A 16320-nucleotide genomic window follows, 5' to 3' on the forward strand; every position below is an offset into this window, starting at 1 on the left:
CTCAGAAGAACGGAAAAGGGACTGCTTCCTGCGGACACACGAAGCATTAACTGGGCGAGGGTTGGTGGTTTGTTTCTAAGCCTCGTGGAGATCCTTAGGGCACCTCAGCGAACAGAGCAACCAGACAAAAAGCACAGGTTAAGGCATTTCCGTTCTTTAGGCCGGCTGGAATTGGCGTTCGCGAGGCGGCCGCGTGTGGCCTGGGCGCGGCGCCGCCTCCCGGGCCGGAGGAGCGGCGCAGGGCGCCCCGGCGGCGGCAGGTCTGTCCTTGGCACGAGCGCCACGGAGGTCGGGCAGATCACGGCACCCGGGCATCCCGCGAAGTAAGCGGGGCACCCAGGGGCGACCTGTACCCGCGCAAAAATTCCTCTCACATTCGCAGTGAGGACCCGGGCGTCACCCCGGGTCGTTATTTTCCTTACTCATAAGTTTAAGGCATGACCGAAACCTCGCCGCGCCGCTGTGACACTGCTCCGCACTAGCTCCACAGGTCAGGGCGAGCACCGCCCGACGTGGCCTCTAGCTGGCCTACAGTGTCCTCAACACTGCGCTCGGACCTTGTCCCCTTTCGCGCCGCGGAACCGCTTGCCGCGGGCCGAACCGAGCCGCGACGTGCCGCGCCGTATGCAAATGAGAGGCCCGGCGGCCGCGGGGAGTTGTGGGGCGCCCCGTCACAGCGGGCGGAGCCCGGGCGGGGCCCGCCGTACTTCTGGGGGCGGGGCGAGGAGCGGAAGTCGTACGGTGTCACCTCCGGGATTCGCTCGCTGCGTCTCATCGTTGGGGCCGCGACAAGATGGCGGACCTGTCTCTGGACGAGCTCATACGGAAACGCGGTGTGACGGTGAAGGGGAGGTGAGCGGTTGGGACGGCGACGCAGCGCCTCGGGCCAGCGGCCCCCGGCCGCTCTTCGAGTGTCCCTTCGGGTGGCTCCGCTCCCGGGGCTGCGGGCCGCAGCTGTCTCGGCGCGGCCCGGCCCTGCTCCCGCCCTCGCGTTCCCATTGGCCGAGCCGCTGGCCTGCGGGACCGCGCTGCCATGCGATTGGCGGCCGCGGCCGTCACTCAGGGCCGGGGCGGGGGTCGGGTTCCCGTGTCGGCCCCTGTGCCTGGCGCTGCCCCGGTGGGGCAGGAGCGCTCACCGGCCCATCCCCTCCCGGTCTTTTCGGGATTCCTGGCGCCGTGCCTTGTCTCACTGAACCCTCCGACTCGCCCTGTCCCCGCTGCCTCCTGCTCGTCCCCGCCGATAAACTCAGCGCTGCTCCCTGTAACGGGGTGGGCGCCCCTGAGCCCCGTCGGTACCCGGGCCGAGGTGTCATCCCGGCAGTGCCCTGCGGTGCCCGGTGCCCCCGCGCTCCCGGGCGCGGCTCGGTGCATTGTGGGAGAGCCGCGGGAGCGCTGCTGGTGCTCGGGGAGCCGTAACCGACCGGGGCCGCCGGGCGCCCGCGCGGGCGAGGCTGCCGGGGCTGCGGCCGCAGCGCTGCCCGGGTCTCCGAAGGTGTCGTGCCCCTGGCGTAGTTAGCGATGCTCCGACTGGTTGTTTGAAGTGCCTGAGAGGACGTGGAGCATGTTGCAGATCGGAGCTGCAAGGTCAGATTCTTTCTTTGCGTGGCAGATTTCTCCAGTGTAGGCTGGGCCATTTACTGCCACAGTTGGCTGTTCTTACCTGGATTCTCCTTCGGTAGCTTTTCATTTTCCCTTTTGCCGTAGTCTCTTCATGCTTCTAAAGAACTTGTCCCCCATCTCTGTTAGCTCAGTGTGTTTTTGCTTTGTTGGCTTTTTCCCTTCTGTTTGTTTTTTTAAATTTATTAGTCTTCGTTTTTGACTCTGAATGTGTATACAGCTCCATGTCTAGAGTAATATTCTGAAAGTTACCTGCTAACATACACTACCAAAATATTCAAACATATTTAAATCCTAGTCTAGACAAAGCCTTGGCTTTGCACTTTCATTCATGTTATCCTGTATATTTGGAAGAGTCTTAGGCTGCTTACTATGCCCCAAGTAGCTCCTTTATCCCTTTTTAAATCCCCCCTTAGCTCTCATTTCTTTCAGGAATTCTTCCTGCTTTTTTTTTTTCTGAACAATAATCCCTCTGCAACACTGTAAGAATTGTTGTGCCCCACACTCTTCTTGTATGTTGTGTTTAGCTCACTTTATAAATTCTTGAGGTAGCAAACTTGGCTTTGTGAAGTCCGGATAAACTGAATAAAGTTAAATCATTATATTCATGTTATTCAGTGTCTAGATGAAAGAAAATAAAAAAATTCACTTATGAAATATACTGATCCATAACATATTCAAGCCAGAGCTTGGAATCCTGGAAAGCGAATGAGATGTTTGAGATCCTCCTTTATTTCAGATGCTTAGGCACAAATACCTAAGCAGTTACCTCTTGTAGGGTGAGCAGTGATCTGTGAAAGAGAGTTGCTTATTAGGGTGAAGACAACTCTTCAGAAATGGTGTAATCTTCAGTACAGTTTCTTAACATATTTCACTGGATTTTGTCATCAACAGTCTTAACTAATTCATGTTTAAATGTTGATGCATCCATTTCTGCTTTTACTGTGACCTCTCTCATGAACCACTCATCCAGCCCTTTGCAGCGTTCCAACGAATCCGTTCAGCATTCCAGCTGAATGCTTCCAAGGTGGCTAAATAAATGCTTTTTAAAATGGCAAGGGAAGTCTTGCTCTGTGTCTGTTGCTTTATGGTACTGTTAGTCTCCTGTGTTCTGGGTATATTTTCATAGATGGTCTTCATAATCCTCCTGTTTCTTCTTCTGGTTTGCTTTGGCTGGATGAGGGAGCAGCCATAGGATATTTTTTCCAGACACTTAGACACAAGAATGAAATAGGCAGAAGCAGAGGTTAAGTCATCTCTTGGTTGGTTGGGGTTTTTTTTTTAAAGATCTCTCCATTGAAAATACATGACTGTAAATAATGTGAAGGTTATGGAGTTAGATCAGGAAATACTAATACAAAGGTGCATGAAGAATTGAAATAGCAACATAATTTGATTTTGTGATACTAACCTTTTGATTATTACAACAAATTCCAGGTGTCCACTTTTAGACTTTATAATACTGGACAGCACATTTCTGAAAGCAGATGAACTTTGTAGCCCTCTATTTTGACTTCTAAAAAGTCAACAGCAAGAATATTTTTTCTCCTTTTCTACTTTGTTTTTGTTTTTGGTTTTTTTTTTTTTTTCTCTGATATGAAGAAACCCAATGAAAAAAACCAACTTTAAACATACTCATTAGAGGAACGCCATTAAGAAATTAGATAAACTGTTTTTGTTCTTTGGTCAGATTTTGAAAAAGTGTATATCAGACCTGTAACAAGAAGGTTGTTCTAGCTTTCACCCTGTATTGTGCTGCTTTTTAGGAATACTTGTCTACAAGTAAAAATGCTGTAGTTTTTGTGGGATGTTGTCTTTCTCTGCTCAGTATTGTGATAATGATGTGCTTAAAAAGGAAAGGCCATCAAGTGCAGTAGTTCTTTTATTAGATTAAAGAAGAGGCAGTCATGTTAAAAAGTGATTTGACTAATGACTATTCTTGCTGGAAGCTAATCAACCTTGAAACTGGTGGCTTTGAACTGAGATTGTTACTGGTGCTTGCACATACTAAAATTCAAGTTGCTGTGCTCCCACAAATCTGAACTTGCTGCCCAGAATTCTTGAAATCATGTGTGGTTGCATGTTTCCTTTATATCAGGATCTATTACTGTATGACAGAAGATGCTTTAGCAGACTCCTGAAGCTAGAAAGTCTCTTCCTGTTCCTCCTTGTCTTCAAAGGTTTCCCCAAAGTACCTGAGTTCTTGAATTTTGTTTAAATGTAGTATGTACTTAGCACAGCTGAAGTCAGACACTTTAGTTTGTAATTGTGAGCTTCAGGATGGATTTTGGAAATCAGTTCCTTAGCTGATTATGTAGGAAAAAAAAAATCCAGCATAAAAGAGCTTAGGAGTTCTGCTGTTGTATTTAGATGTCCAACCAGAGTGGATTTCTGAGCAGTAATAATGAACTTTTGTTTGCAGCAACACAAATACTTTTATTGACACTGTGTTGACACATCTTATAATGCTTGAAACTTTTTCTCTTTTTTTCTATTTTTTTCCCTCAGACTTAACACAAGGCCAGTGTTTGGGGGTGTGAGATCTCGTATTGGGATCCAGCAAAATCTTCTGAATAGATCGTCACCAGCTGTGAGCTTCCAGCAGACTTTTGATGCCCGACAGAAGATAGGACTCACTGATGCCCGGCACAAGCTGGGGGTTAAAGATGCCCGAGAAAAACTGGTTCAAAAGGACGCTCGCTTCAAAATCAAAGGGAAGGTGCAGGATGCTCGAGAGATGTTGAATTCCCGTAAGCAGCAAAGTGTTGCTGCTGAAAAGGTGACCAAAGTGGTGGATGCCAGAGAGAAGATCAGCTTAAAAAGGAGCACTCCAGCTGCTATCAGCCCGGCTATGGGGACAGTAAATCCAGCCATGAAAATCACCAAAACTATCCAAGTAGGTGAATGAGTCACCGCTGAGCCCCTCAGTTACTCTATAGCAGTGCAGTAGACATGCTAATACTTTAGTATGTTCATATGGTTACAAGAGAAGCAAGGATGATACAGTTCATTCCAGCCTGTGGGGTGGGATTCTGATCCTTTTGTGTGTCCTTGCAGCTGCTTGGGACTTTTTGGAGAATCACACCTATCATTTAAATTTTCATTTTAATTTTGGGCCCAAAAAGACTAAGGCAGGGCTCCTGTCAGCATTAAAGGAGATGTCTTGAATGGTTAAGTAGTCTCTTTCCTACCTGAATTCAAACAAAATTATGCAGCTTTTTTGTCATTCTTATACTGCCCCTCTTTGCAAGTCTGATGTGGTGGATTGTCCTGTATAGATAACTGGTTTATCCTAGTGGTGGAATAACAGTTTAGAATATGCAGCTGTGTTTGTGTCTAAGAAAATTTAAAATTCAATGAGCCCTTCTACAATTTCCTCTTTTTATACTTGTCTGGTTTCCAGGGATTTGCCTGATCACATGAAGCATTCCTGCTGAGGCTCAAGATTTATTTCAGTTGTATTATAATCAGTTGATCACCCTGACCTGCTGATTTCCTGGGCCAGTTTTCTGATTTCGCTTTGCTGTGTGCATAGCAACTTGATTCTTAGCCAGCTTCTCTGAGAAGTAACTGCTCTTGAGCTGTGTCTATTAGATACAAAGTGGAGAGTAAGAAGAGAAATTTCCCGACTGTTCGGATTGTTGAGTGGTTTTGCTTCTTACCTCTACAAGCATGTGTCTGCAGTTCCTAGTCTACCCCTTCCATTTTCAGCCTCCCAGAAATCAGCGTTGTGCTCTCTCATACCCAGGAATCTGTTGTCATCAGTTTGAAAGCCTAGATGAGTCTGCTTTCTGTTCAGCTGTGCGTTTTGCTGAAATAAAACGTCAAACATGTTTCTTCTGCAAATTGGCCTAGGAACTTTCCCACTAGTCTGCAGGTTTCCTGCCAGGCTGATGTAAGAAGGAGAAAGGACTCTTGAGGCAGTAAAAAGGGCTAATGGCAGAGCAGTAGAGCAGTCTGTTCAGCAGTCCCTAATTTGGAGCGTGATTGCTGTCCTTCTGAGCCAAATCACCACCATCAGCCATGAGGAATTGAACATCTTCTACAAAGTTTCTGGGAGTTAAAGTAGTTTCCAGAGACTTGGTGCAGTAGCTACTTGTTCTGACCTGGTGTTTTGTGGGTTTCTTGTTTGATTTGTTTTGACCAGTAGTGTTTTCTGTTTGCTAGACAAGATAGTGCAAGGGAACATGTATATTTATACATAGGGTATCATAGTGATTCAGACTGTAGACAAAACCTTGCACATAAGCAATTATCTAAAAGTTTTTTAAAATATTTGTACTGAAATTCCAAATTGCCCCAGACCCTCCTATCTTCCCAAACGTGGAAGTGGAATCAAACTAGTGTATCTTGATCCAAGATACAGCACACAGCTCTAAATATGCTGTCCTGAGGTCTTGTTTATTATAAAGCAAGGAAAAATCTTTGAAACCAGAAAATGACAGTAGGTCTTCTGCTGTTTCTGTAGGATGGGTATCCTTGTTTCTTTGATTAGCAGATTGAAACATGAGGTGCTATGGTATAAGTTGCAGTCTAGAGAAAATGCAAATTTGAAGATTTTATTACCTGTGTAGACTATTTTTTGTAAGAATATCTATTCTTTAATGGACAGATTCCAGCTTTTTCAAAAAACAGAAGGGCATTTTTATAGGTGTTGTGGCATGATTTCGGTTATCAATTAGTACAGCTACATTTTCTACCTCCTCCTCCTGTTGTGGTTTCCCTGTTTCATGGTCTGATGGGCTGCACACTACCCCGTGCAGTATTTTATTCCACTACAGCTTATTCCAGCTGTAGTGCTAAGGGGCAGTGCATACTTCTCCTTTTGTTTGATAGAGATATGCATGTTTAGTTACCTGTAGCATGAAAGAAGACACACCTACTTTCTGACTTACCCCATTCATGGTTTTGTATTGCCAGAACTGAAGTTAACTTCCCTTCCCAGTAATCTTGGACTAAACCCTAAGTAATTTGAATCTGTTTCTTCATGTGGTCTTAGATTTTAATTTAAGTGAAGCTGCCTCATATTGAACATATCACAGGAAATACAGGTGTTACCTAAGAGCATATTGTGGTAATATATTTCAAAGCAGGGAAGGTAAGTTTCATTTAAATGATCTCAGGGTATTCAGCTAAAGCTTTGATCTTCTGAACTTAACCTGATGGACTGTAATGCTTAATGCTTTGGTTCTTTATCTCTAACTGTAGCAGAAGGCTCCAGTTCCTGGACACTCTCATCCTGCAGGAATGAAGATCAATGTGGTGAACAACCATACACATAAACAGGTGTGTACCTGCTCTGTACTCTTTGTTATCTTTAACAGGGAAGAAAACGTGTCCATAAACATTGGCAGGTGCAAAGAAAACTCTTAAGTAGGAGAGAAAAACATTTGAAAGTTCTCCATCAGCTTAGCTTCCGTGTCTTGTGTGGTTAAAATAGTTTCATAGTAATTGAGTTTTTCATTTAGTATAGTTTATCTTGATTCCTAGTGTATTATCTGAATGAGATACAGGAATGAGAAGTAGATATTCCCAGTTTTATCTGTGTGCTAATGGTATATTTTTTCCCTAGAGGCTGACCTCTAGCTCTGATATTTTTGTATAAATTTCTTATTACATCACATCAGATCAAGTTATTGGCTGTTCTGATTCACCATGCTGCCAGCCTCTTCAGAGAGAGGATGTGATTGTACATGGTCAAATGTGCTGCAGTGAGGTGAGAGAGGGTGTAACCTTCCTGTGAAATCCCAGCTGTGGGCCACTGCTGGAATCCTGATAGGGAGTGATGTTAACTAGTACTCTGATGAACTTCCAGAGTTCCCATAGCCCTTATCAAGCAGATTTTGAGAAAGACCTTAGAGTATTGTCTTTCTGGGATCTTTTTTAATGGATTTTGTCACCTCCCCCAGCCATTCAGCTACCTTACTACCTAGGGTGCTTTCAGACAGGAATTGGATATTTTTATTACTTATCTTATTTTGTTTGTATACACAAAGTATTGCATGAAATACTGGGAAACTGACATTCACAATATCATGTCAGGTGTCTTTTATGCCAAGATTATAGAAATTTAGCTATTTTTGTATGTTACCTTTATGCTGGCTGCTACCTTCACCTATCCCAGATGCTGTTGTTCAAGGCAGTGTCTTCATTATTCTGGCCTCATCACTGTAAACGTGGAATCCATTTCGTTTTGTCTCAAGCTCAAGTCCATTGTCCTGATGCCTAGTGTTTTTTCACAGCTTTTTTATTTTCTGTACAATTCTCCTCTGTTCTCTGTCCATTTTTGGTTTTTTTTCCCTTCATAGCATTTCTGCCACTGGAACAACTTCCCTGTTTGTAAACCAGAATCTTGCTGACTATGGACAACCCACTGATTTTGCAGACTCTCACTGCTAATCCCTCCAGTTTTCTTTACCTTTTTAGTGAATTAATGGGAAGCTGTTTGCAGTTGTGATTTCTTATGTTTTGGGCACTGCTATATGTGTCTAGACTTTTTCTTAACGTTATTTAGAGTCCATGAAAAAAAATGCTTATGTAGGAGCTCACCTCAATATTTTAAGGCAAGGCTGTGAGTGTTAAGCTGAACTGAAAATTAATTATTCATTCAGTAAAGCTCTTAGAGCAGTGTTTCTTCAGGCCAGATGGATATGTCCTGTGCTAAGGAAAGCAGGCTATTCAAAAGGAATGTTCTGTTCAGGTGTATTCAGCGAGCACTCGTTTAATTAAAAAAAAAAAAAAAAAAAAACCAGCAATGAAAAGCCCCAAACAAACAAACTAATCAAACTAATTTAAAAATCACCCTCAAACTAATTTAAAAATCACATGCGCAGGTTTCAACTATAAAGGTAGGAGGGTGCTGAAATGTAAGACACTGAGGCTTTATTCCAGTAATGGAGCTTCAGCAGTCCCAGTAAGGTCCAGGAGAAGAGGAATCTCTATGTGATTTCAGTATAGCTAGGGAAACAGTTTACTGTGGTGTTTTTGGAAAGAAAGTCCAATAGTTTTTATACTGATGATTTGACATGGACTTAGATGCCTGAAACTAAAATCCAGTGTAAATGTTCTTTAGCTGAAGATGGTTGAAGGCAGGAGAAAACTACCTGCTTTGGAAATGTCTCCGTGAACTCTACCTGCATGTAAACTATTGCCTTCTTCACTTCAGGGTCTGTATGACACAGAAGATGATGAGGAAAGCGTCTCTCCCCTTCCTAGCAAACAGATGAAAATCACCACCACAAACAGTTTCCTGCACAACTCGGTAAGGGGTCATCTGAACAGTCCCCACCATGCCATGCTCACATTGCATGGACACAGAGGCTGTGTCTTTGCAGGATTTACCTTTCAGACAGTTCTTTTAAAGTCTGTAAATGAAGTTTTCTCCTCAAATATTTGCTCTTCACTCCACCCTTCCTTTGTGCCAATGCTTCTACTGTTATTTTTGGAACAGAGTTCTTTCAGGGTAACTGGTTTTATGGGCTCTCAGCAGCCAGAATGTGTGCTTTCTGCCTGCAGACAGGTTGCTGCGTCCTGGCTCTTCTTGTTGAGGAAGTGCATTGAACCTGTCTTGTTACTGTTTGAGTAAACTAGCAAGGAAAGATTTCCACTGCTTCTGGAGACTGGACATCAAAGCAGGAAATCTCTTGCTGTGCAAAAATCTTAGTAGGCATCCTGTGGGGGAGGACTGTTGCTCTGGAGAAGATGGAATTTCAATGCAGACAAATGTAAGGTCCTGCTTTTGGCATGGGATGGCCCTCTGCAGCTTAGACTGAGAACTGACTGGCTAGAAAGCAGCAGCTTTGTAGGAAGGAGCCTAGGGTCCTACTGTGTGATCTGCTAAGAATGAGTGAGTAGTGCATTCTTCCAGAAACAAAGGCCAACTTGAGATAATTAATCAAGGAAGATAATTATTCCTGTTTGACATTTTGAGAATGCATCCAGAATTCTGTGCCTGTCTTGGGGCTCTGCAACGCAAGAAAGACATGACTGGAACCAGCTAACAGGGTGGTCAGAGGGCTGCACCTTATTCTGCATGAGGAGAGGGTAAAAGAGCAGTGTCTCCAGGCTGAGAAGGCTGTAGTGAGATCTGTCCACTCTCACTGCCTGGAAAAGGCAAAACCCATTTTTTTTTCAGGAGTGACCATGGAGAAGACAAACCAATAAATGTGCTGCAGCAAAAGAAATTCTAGTTGGTGAAATTCCCACAGTATTGATCAGCATCTGGCACAGGACCAAGAGAGGTTGTGCAGTTGTCATTCTTGAATATTCAGTGCTTAGCTGGATAAGGCCCTCGTCAGCCTAAAGTGTGTTTGAAGTTAGCCCTGCTTTAGACATGGCAGTTGGGCACAGGTTTGGGCTAAGTTTTTCTCTGGTCTTGGAAAAGCAAATTCATGTGGTTTTACCATCATGCAGGCACTGTAGTACAGTGATTACCCCAGGAATTTATTTCCTTATGTGGGTATTCAGAATAGAGCTTCTGGCTATTTGTTATTCTCAAATAATCTTATGAGGGGTTTTTGAGGGTTTTTTTTCAGGAGTAAATTTGTTCTTTCCAGTGTTCACAGCAGCTTCCAAGCACAAGTTTTAGTCTGGCTTTAAACTCAGATATTTCAGCCTGAGTTCCATGTCTTTGTGTGCCCTAGCTTGGGGATTCTGAGGAATTACTGCGTTTTGTTCTGTGGATTCTCAAACTTACTGTTAATGAGCAATCTTTGTGAACTCTTTGTAAAGTACTTGAAAGTCTGAGGATGAAAGGAGCTTTTCAAATTCAGATCACATTGTTAAAGTTCATTTATGAAAAGTATGAAACCCAAAAGTGCTTATGAGGGAAGTGCTCTTTCTGGATAAACGTACCCTTTTATGTTTATAATTAATAAATATACCAGATACCTGCACTGATTTTTTTTTTTTTTTTTCTCTGAGCCTTTTGAAAGTCTCCGGCAGTGTGTAGTGGTTTTCACACTGGGAAGGACATGCAGTGCATACTAGTAATGCTCTGGTGGTGGTGCTTGAAGAAAATTGATGGCTTTTGCAGGCTGTAGCTCTGAGATACTTTCTTTTTCTTCCTGTAGACTGGTCTGAGCAGCAATAAATTCTCTCTGTCCAAGACTGTTCCCCTGACTAAAGTGGTCCAGAACGATACATACACAGCTCCACCTGCGACTCCCCCTCCTATGCGGACAAAGGCCTTGGCAAACATGTCCCGGACCTTAGTGACAAAGGAAGTGCCTCCAAAAGAGCCAGCGCCTGTTGAGGTGAGCTCAGGGAAGGGGAAAATGCTCTTTATAGAAGTCTCTGAAACATCTGGATCTTGTTCATTAGACATGTGAGCAGCTCATTTGTGCCTGCCTTTCATCATTAGTTCTGGGATGTCATCAAGGTTATTCTGATAACTGCAGTCCACGTCCCAAGAATTTGAAACCTGTCTAAACATCCTTGCCCTGCGCATGATCCTGGAGGAATCCATATTATAGGGAGGTGGCAGTTATTGTTTGGACACTCTTTGGTGGCTTTCATGTCCCTAGGAGTAGTGTTTTAAGACTGTTTGATACATTGTATGTTGTATGTTCACTCCAGTTGGCAAGGAGAAAAAAAAGAGTTTTTCCAAATGTACACAATTTCATGTACACGTGAGAGAGACCTCCCAGGCAATTTGTAGACAGCCTGCCTGGAATTCCATTGCCAAACTGCCTGATGTTGGGTACAAATAACCCAGCAGGTTTTCCTAGGTGTGCTGAGTTCAGCATGCTCTTGAGAGGCTGGAGCTGTATTTTGGGGGTTTGCTGGCTGGTGTGGAATACAACAGAGACAGGCTATTAAAAGTGTGGGCATGACTAGAGTACTATGTATGCAGATTAAGTTAATGTTATTCTTGGGAATAAGAGTGAAAAGTTACTTCAGAGAAAAACTAGCATGGAAAAGAAGCTCCTTTTTGCTGTCAGATGAGCTGGCCTTTAGTAAACATTGATATTTCCCATTACTAGCTGTAGCTTTCTCCTTTGTGTGCGTGTACAGACATTCCCAGACATATCCTTAGTGACTTTTTATTGCCTTTTCTGCTGTGCTGTATTGTGTGCCATATTTCTGTGATGCGTTTGTTTGTGTTGGCAGCTGGCGTTCAGTCCTTTGGAAGGCACAAAGATGACCGTAAATAATCTGCATCCTCGAGTCACAGAAGAAGATATTGTTGTGAGTTGTTGCTTACTGCCAGACTGTGCATGAGTGACACTTCCTTTCCGTGTCCTACCTCTTCTGATAAATCATTTGATCTATGGTGAATGCAGTGAAGAGGGGTGTGATGTGGGTTTACTGTCTGTGCAAAAACTTTGAGGGTTCCTGATTGTTGTTTGGGGTTTGTTTACACTTTTTTTTTTAAGTGTGTGCTTAAGGATATGGGACAAAATCCCACAGAATATTTTGAGATACCTGACATCACTTAGAGGAGTTGACACCAAATGATTCTTCTACCCATCTTATGCCCCCATCCAAATTATCTATGGGCTTCCATTCTCACTGGGCTGAGAATGAATCTGGTCTTCCTGTGTGAAAAACATTCCTGGGTACTGGCCCTGAACTTCCCTGCTTGTGTGCTCTCTGTTACTCCTGCCAAGTACTTATACCGTAACAAACACAGTAAGACAAGTGTCCAGATCCTGTCGGGTATTTAGTAAGCTGGATGGGTGGTGTGATGAAGCAAGTAAACCCTTCTCATGCAGTGCCTTTGTTGCGACCATGGTCGTGACTGACTCTCTGCCCTCAGGAGTTGTTCTGTGTGTGTGGCGCTCTGAAGCGAGCCCGGCTGGTGCACCCTGGTGTGGCTGAGGTAGTATTTGTGAAGAAAGAAGATGCTATCACAGCATATAAGAAATACAACAACAGGTGTTTAGATGGTAAGTTTGATGCCAGGGTTGCATGTAGGACAAATAAATCAAGAATGACTTTTCCATCTGAGTATCTTAGATGTTAATATGCTAGCAAGAGAGAAATACCAGAAAATCAGTTCAAGAGCTAGATAAGACTATAATTGCTGTGTAAGTAGATTGATATATGCACAGTTTACTTAAATGCAGTTAAAAACCCCACCACATTTTCCTAGAAAAAGAAGGTTCACAGCTGTAGGCAGAGTCCTGATGGTCTCCTGGTCTAACTCTCAGATGAAATTCCTTTCTAATTTTGTTTCTAATTTTGTACCAAGAGCTGGAAAGTTGTAGTAGTTGAGATGGAGACAATACATAGCAACACACTCCATTTTCAGAAGGCTTCAAACTGTTTTTTATTATAGCATGCATGCTTTTTACACATTCTTACAAAACTCCTAAGTTTACACTTTACTCATTGGTCACGAGAGACAAAGTGCTTATTGGAATAGGCAGTTGCAGGTTTCTCTTATTTATCCTTCTTTCTTTCTTGGTTTCTATGTCAATGACCTTGGTAGAAAATTCTTTCAGGGGTAAACATGGATCCTCTTATCAAACATCTCTCTGGCTCACAGAAGTCACTGTAAAACCTCTTCCACAGAAAGTCCTTAGGAAGACTTTTACCTGCTTACAGAACTGCTTGCAAAGTACAAGTAAAACTAGTATTTTGCAATAGTTTCAGGGTGTACTCAGAAACAGTTTGAATTGGACTTGTAAAATAGTTAGTATCAGATTCTCCATGAACTTTGAATAATGCAATTTTATCTTTTAACCATGTTAAACTGAAATTATTGTTGATGTATTAATTTTTAGCAGGAAATGGGTGCTTTTTCTTTCTTTAGATGAGTGACTTGTTATGGATGTCAGATGAGGAGCAAGACAGCTAAGAATGGGAGATCCACTTGTGGCCCTGCTAAAGGGCTTCATACTTCTGTGTGACTTGTTAATTAGTATGATCCTTCATATGGTACTCAGTGTTACAGTGGCTCTTCTGTTGCTCTGATTCTGCAACAAAAGATTATCAGCTGTTTTTTCTCATGTTTCCTCAGCATGTCAAACTCTATTGCTTGCACTGTTGTGTGATGTTTCGGATCACACAAGGATCTTGCCTTACCCCACTTCCGGTAGAATGAATTTTGTGTTTTGTTTTTATTTAGGTCAACCAATGAAATGCAATCTTCATATGAATGGGAATGTCATCACCTCAGACCAGCCTATATTGCTGTAAGTGTCCTTCAGTGGGGAAAAGGTCCAAACACTTTTGCAGGTTCTATTTTGAGAATTGTTTTCCCTTGAATTTTCTTTCTCTCTCCTTCTGTGGCATAGTATGTTGAGTGGAGTGCAATGTAGCTTGACTACATAGTGTTCTCAGCCTTGAGGCTCAAAAATAATCTGAGATGAGGATATTTTCTTGTGAGAAAAGCATCTTAAAAACCTTTATCTCTGTTATTGGTAAGGGGGAAACACTGATAACAGTAAATGCAGACGCAGTGTTAAAATTTATTTATCATGAAGAGAGGTTAAATACTGCCTTTTTAAATTATTTTTTTTTAAATCCTCCAGCCGATTGAGTGATACCCCTTCAGTGAAGAAGGAAGGGGAACCACGCCGGTCAAGTGCAAGCGCCTCCTCAAATCCCCCAGCTGAAGTGGACCCTGAAACTATCTTGAAGGCTCTCTTCAAATCCTCAGGGGTCTCTGCCTCTGCGCAGCCCACAGAATTCAAAATTAAACTCTGAGAGGGGGGGAGCAAGCAGTGGACTGGAAAACTCATATAAGCTGGGGGATGAGGAAAGTGCAGGAGTGCAGATGTTATTTGCATTTGCCTGTCCTGAAATGTTTTGTTTTCTATGATCGCTACCTTACTGTACAATAGTGTTTCCTCTTGTGTGTGTACTTTCTGTTTTCATAGTTGGAGTTTTCTTCCATGATTTTTTTTTCCCAAGAGAATAACCTTCCCCTTCTGCCAGTAATGTATTACCAAGCATATACCATGTAACTCCATCCTTTACTCCAAAGCCCCCGGTGGCCATTAAAAGTGCACATAGAGTTTGAGGGAAGGAGTGGTGATCTCCTTCTGTTTTCTTCTGACTGACCTTTAACTAAAGGGTGCATCCCCTTGATTGTCCACAGGCAAGAGCACCACGTTGTTTCTGAAGTCGCTGCGCTGGGTACAAAGGCAGGTTGGGCTCCCTCCAGAAAGGACTCGTGTGCATTTGGTGGTGTAACTCTTCCTTCTGGCTGTTGGATACTTTCCTGCTCAGCAGCTGGGACGTTGAGGAGCGGGAGAAGCTGAGCTGCCCCCGGTGTGCCGATGGAGACGTCGGGCAGAAGCGACGTATGCGCAAGTGCACCGGCCATTGCGCTGTGGGCACGGCTGTTTCAACTCTGGTAGTGCTGGACGGTTGTTCTGGCATTTGTACAAGGAATATATTTGCTCTGGAGGGTCAGGCTCAGTTGCTCTCCTCTTTCTGGACCGAAAAATTAAGAACCAGTCATGTTCAGAGCTAGAAGAAACCCAGTTGTTTGACTCCCGTTAGATTATATTGCGTCCTCCTGCTGATGCACGGACATGAGTTTCTTTCTTGCCTTCTAACTCAGCCAGTCTCCTGTAGAAAGGAAGGACCTGAGACCTTTTTCAGATCTTAATACACACAAAGTCTTGTGTCTGAGAACTTGTTTCTTTCAGAGGTGCTTTTTGGGCATTGTTTGGCTGCTGTGCGGTTATGCTGCTGGCATGCCTGGATTTGGAGAATGATGGCTGCAGTGTGTGGCTTCAGGGAGAGATTTAGGAGCAGAGGGCAGTTAGTACTGTGTAAGGAACACCGGAGAGGAGTGGCAAGTCCCGTGCAGGGCGACGAGGCCGTGGCGTGGGCCAGCGAGTGTGTGTGACGGGCCACTAGGTGGCACTTCCAGTTCTTCCCATTGTTTGTACCGCATTGGCGCCTTGGATGTTGAAAGTCCCAGTAGCTCCACTCGTTTGTGTTTGCTCAGACTGTATTGGAAGAGAGGAAAGCTGAGAGCAACTTCCAGAACCGGGTTGGGGTTTGGACTTGATCCTACTAGCTGGGAGACTAACCTAATCCATTCTGTCCAGCTCTGCTGAGTAGCTCCTGTAAGTCCAGATTCTGTTTCTTGGACAACCCCATGTTTCTTTTGCTTTCTTGTTCTGTATGAACTCTTTCTTCTATCTAGCTTGTGCAGACCATTCCTTAATCTCACTGTATCCCTTTTAGCCATGGAAATAATAAGGACTTGGCAGGACTTGTTTTTCTGGAGTACTCTCTTTGGTTTGAAGGCCAGTGACACCATGATTGGTGGGGTGCTTCATGTGAACAGCAGATGTTGGTAGGGGAGGGGACCTAAGACAGCTATTGTTCTCCTTTTTTAGATTGCCCACCAAATACGTGTGTTTTAATAAAAAAAAAAACAAGGGGGAGGGAGGGGGAGGAAACATTAGGGATTGGAGAAGATAATGTATTACCTGTTTCTGAATAAACGTTTGTTATACAGAGAGTGCATTCTAAGCTTTTTTAGATGCTGTGAAGCAACTAAAGATAAGTGGCGGTGTTCCAACATTGAATCAATTGCTCTTTCTAAGTGAAAGTGGAAATTTCAAAACTGATGACGTGATGAAGAGCAAGAGGAGCTTACGGATGAGAGAACTGTTACTAATCCACCTTTAAGTTTGGATCATACAAATTAGCAGCTGCCTTGTGCTACTAAATTGAAGCCATTTGTGTCCATGTAATTCCAATTCTCTTTTTACAGAAAAAAAAAAAAAAGTA

General features: G+C 43.6%; 1 protein-coding gene and 1 non-coding gene across 4 annotated transcripts; one reads left to right on the forward strand and one right to left on the reverse strand.

Moving 5' to 3' along the window:
• Positions 1-290: 290 nt before the first annotated feature.
• On the reverse strand, positions 291-439 carry LOC119708894. Its single transcript, XR_005259237.1, has one exon. It is a non-coding gene; the product is annotated as a U12 minor spliceosomal RNA (small nuclear RNA).
• Positions 440-655: 216 nt separating this feature from the next.
• Positions 656-16050, forward strand: POLDIP3 (DNA polymerase delta interacting protein 3). 3 transcript variants are annotated; one of them, XM_038153706.1, is made up of 9 exons: positions 656-852; positions 4126-4513; positions 6829-6903; positions 8783-8878; positions 10689-10871; positions 11728-11805; positions 12377-12506; positions 13691-13757; positions 14097-16050. In XM_038153706.1, the coding sequence occupies exons 1-9, from the start codon at positions 794-796 to the stop codon at positions 14269-14271; spliced, it is 1251 nt and encodes a 416-aa protein (XP_038009634.1). In that variant the 5' UTR covers positions 656-793; the 3' UTR covers positions 14272-16050. The 3 variants fall into 3 exon arrangements, with proteins under 3 accessions (XP_038009634.1, XP_038009633.1, XP_038009635.1); XM_038153705.1 differs by having other exon boundaries at positions 696-852; positions 6826-6903; XM_038153707.1 differs by lacking the exon at positions 656-852 and adding an exon at positions 881-1584 and having other exon boundaries at positions 6826-6903.
• The last annotated feature ends 270 nt before the right edge of the window (positions 16051-16320 follow it).

This window comes from Motacilla alba, chromosome 1A (genome assembly GCF_015832195.1).
Source record: "Motacilla alba alba isolate MOTALB_02 chromosome 1A, Motacilla_alba_V1.0_pri, whole genome shotgun sequence".
Lineage (NCBI taxonomy): Eukaryota > Metazoa > Chordata > Aves > Passeriformes > Motacillidae > Motacilla > Motacilla alba.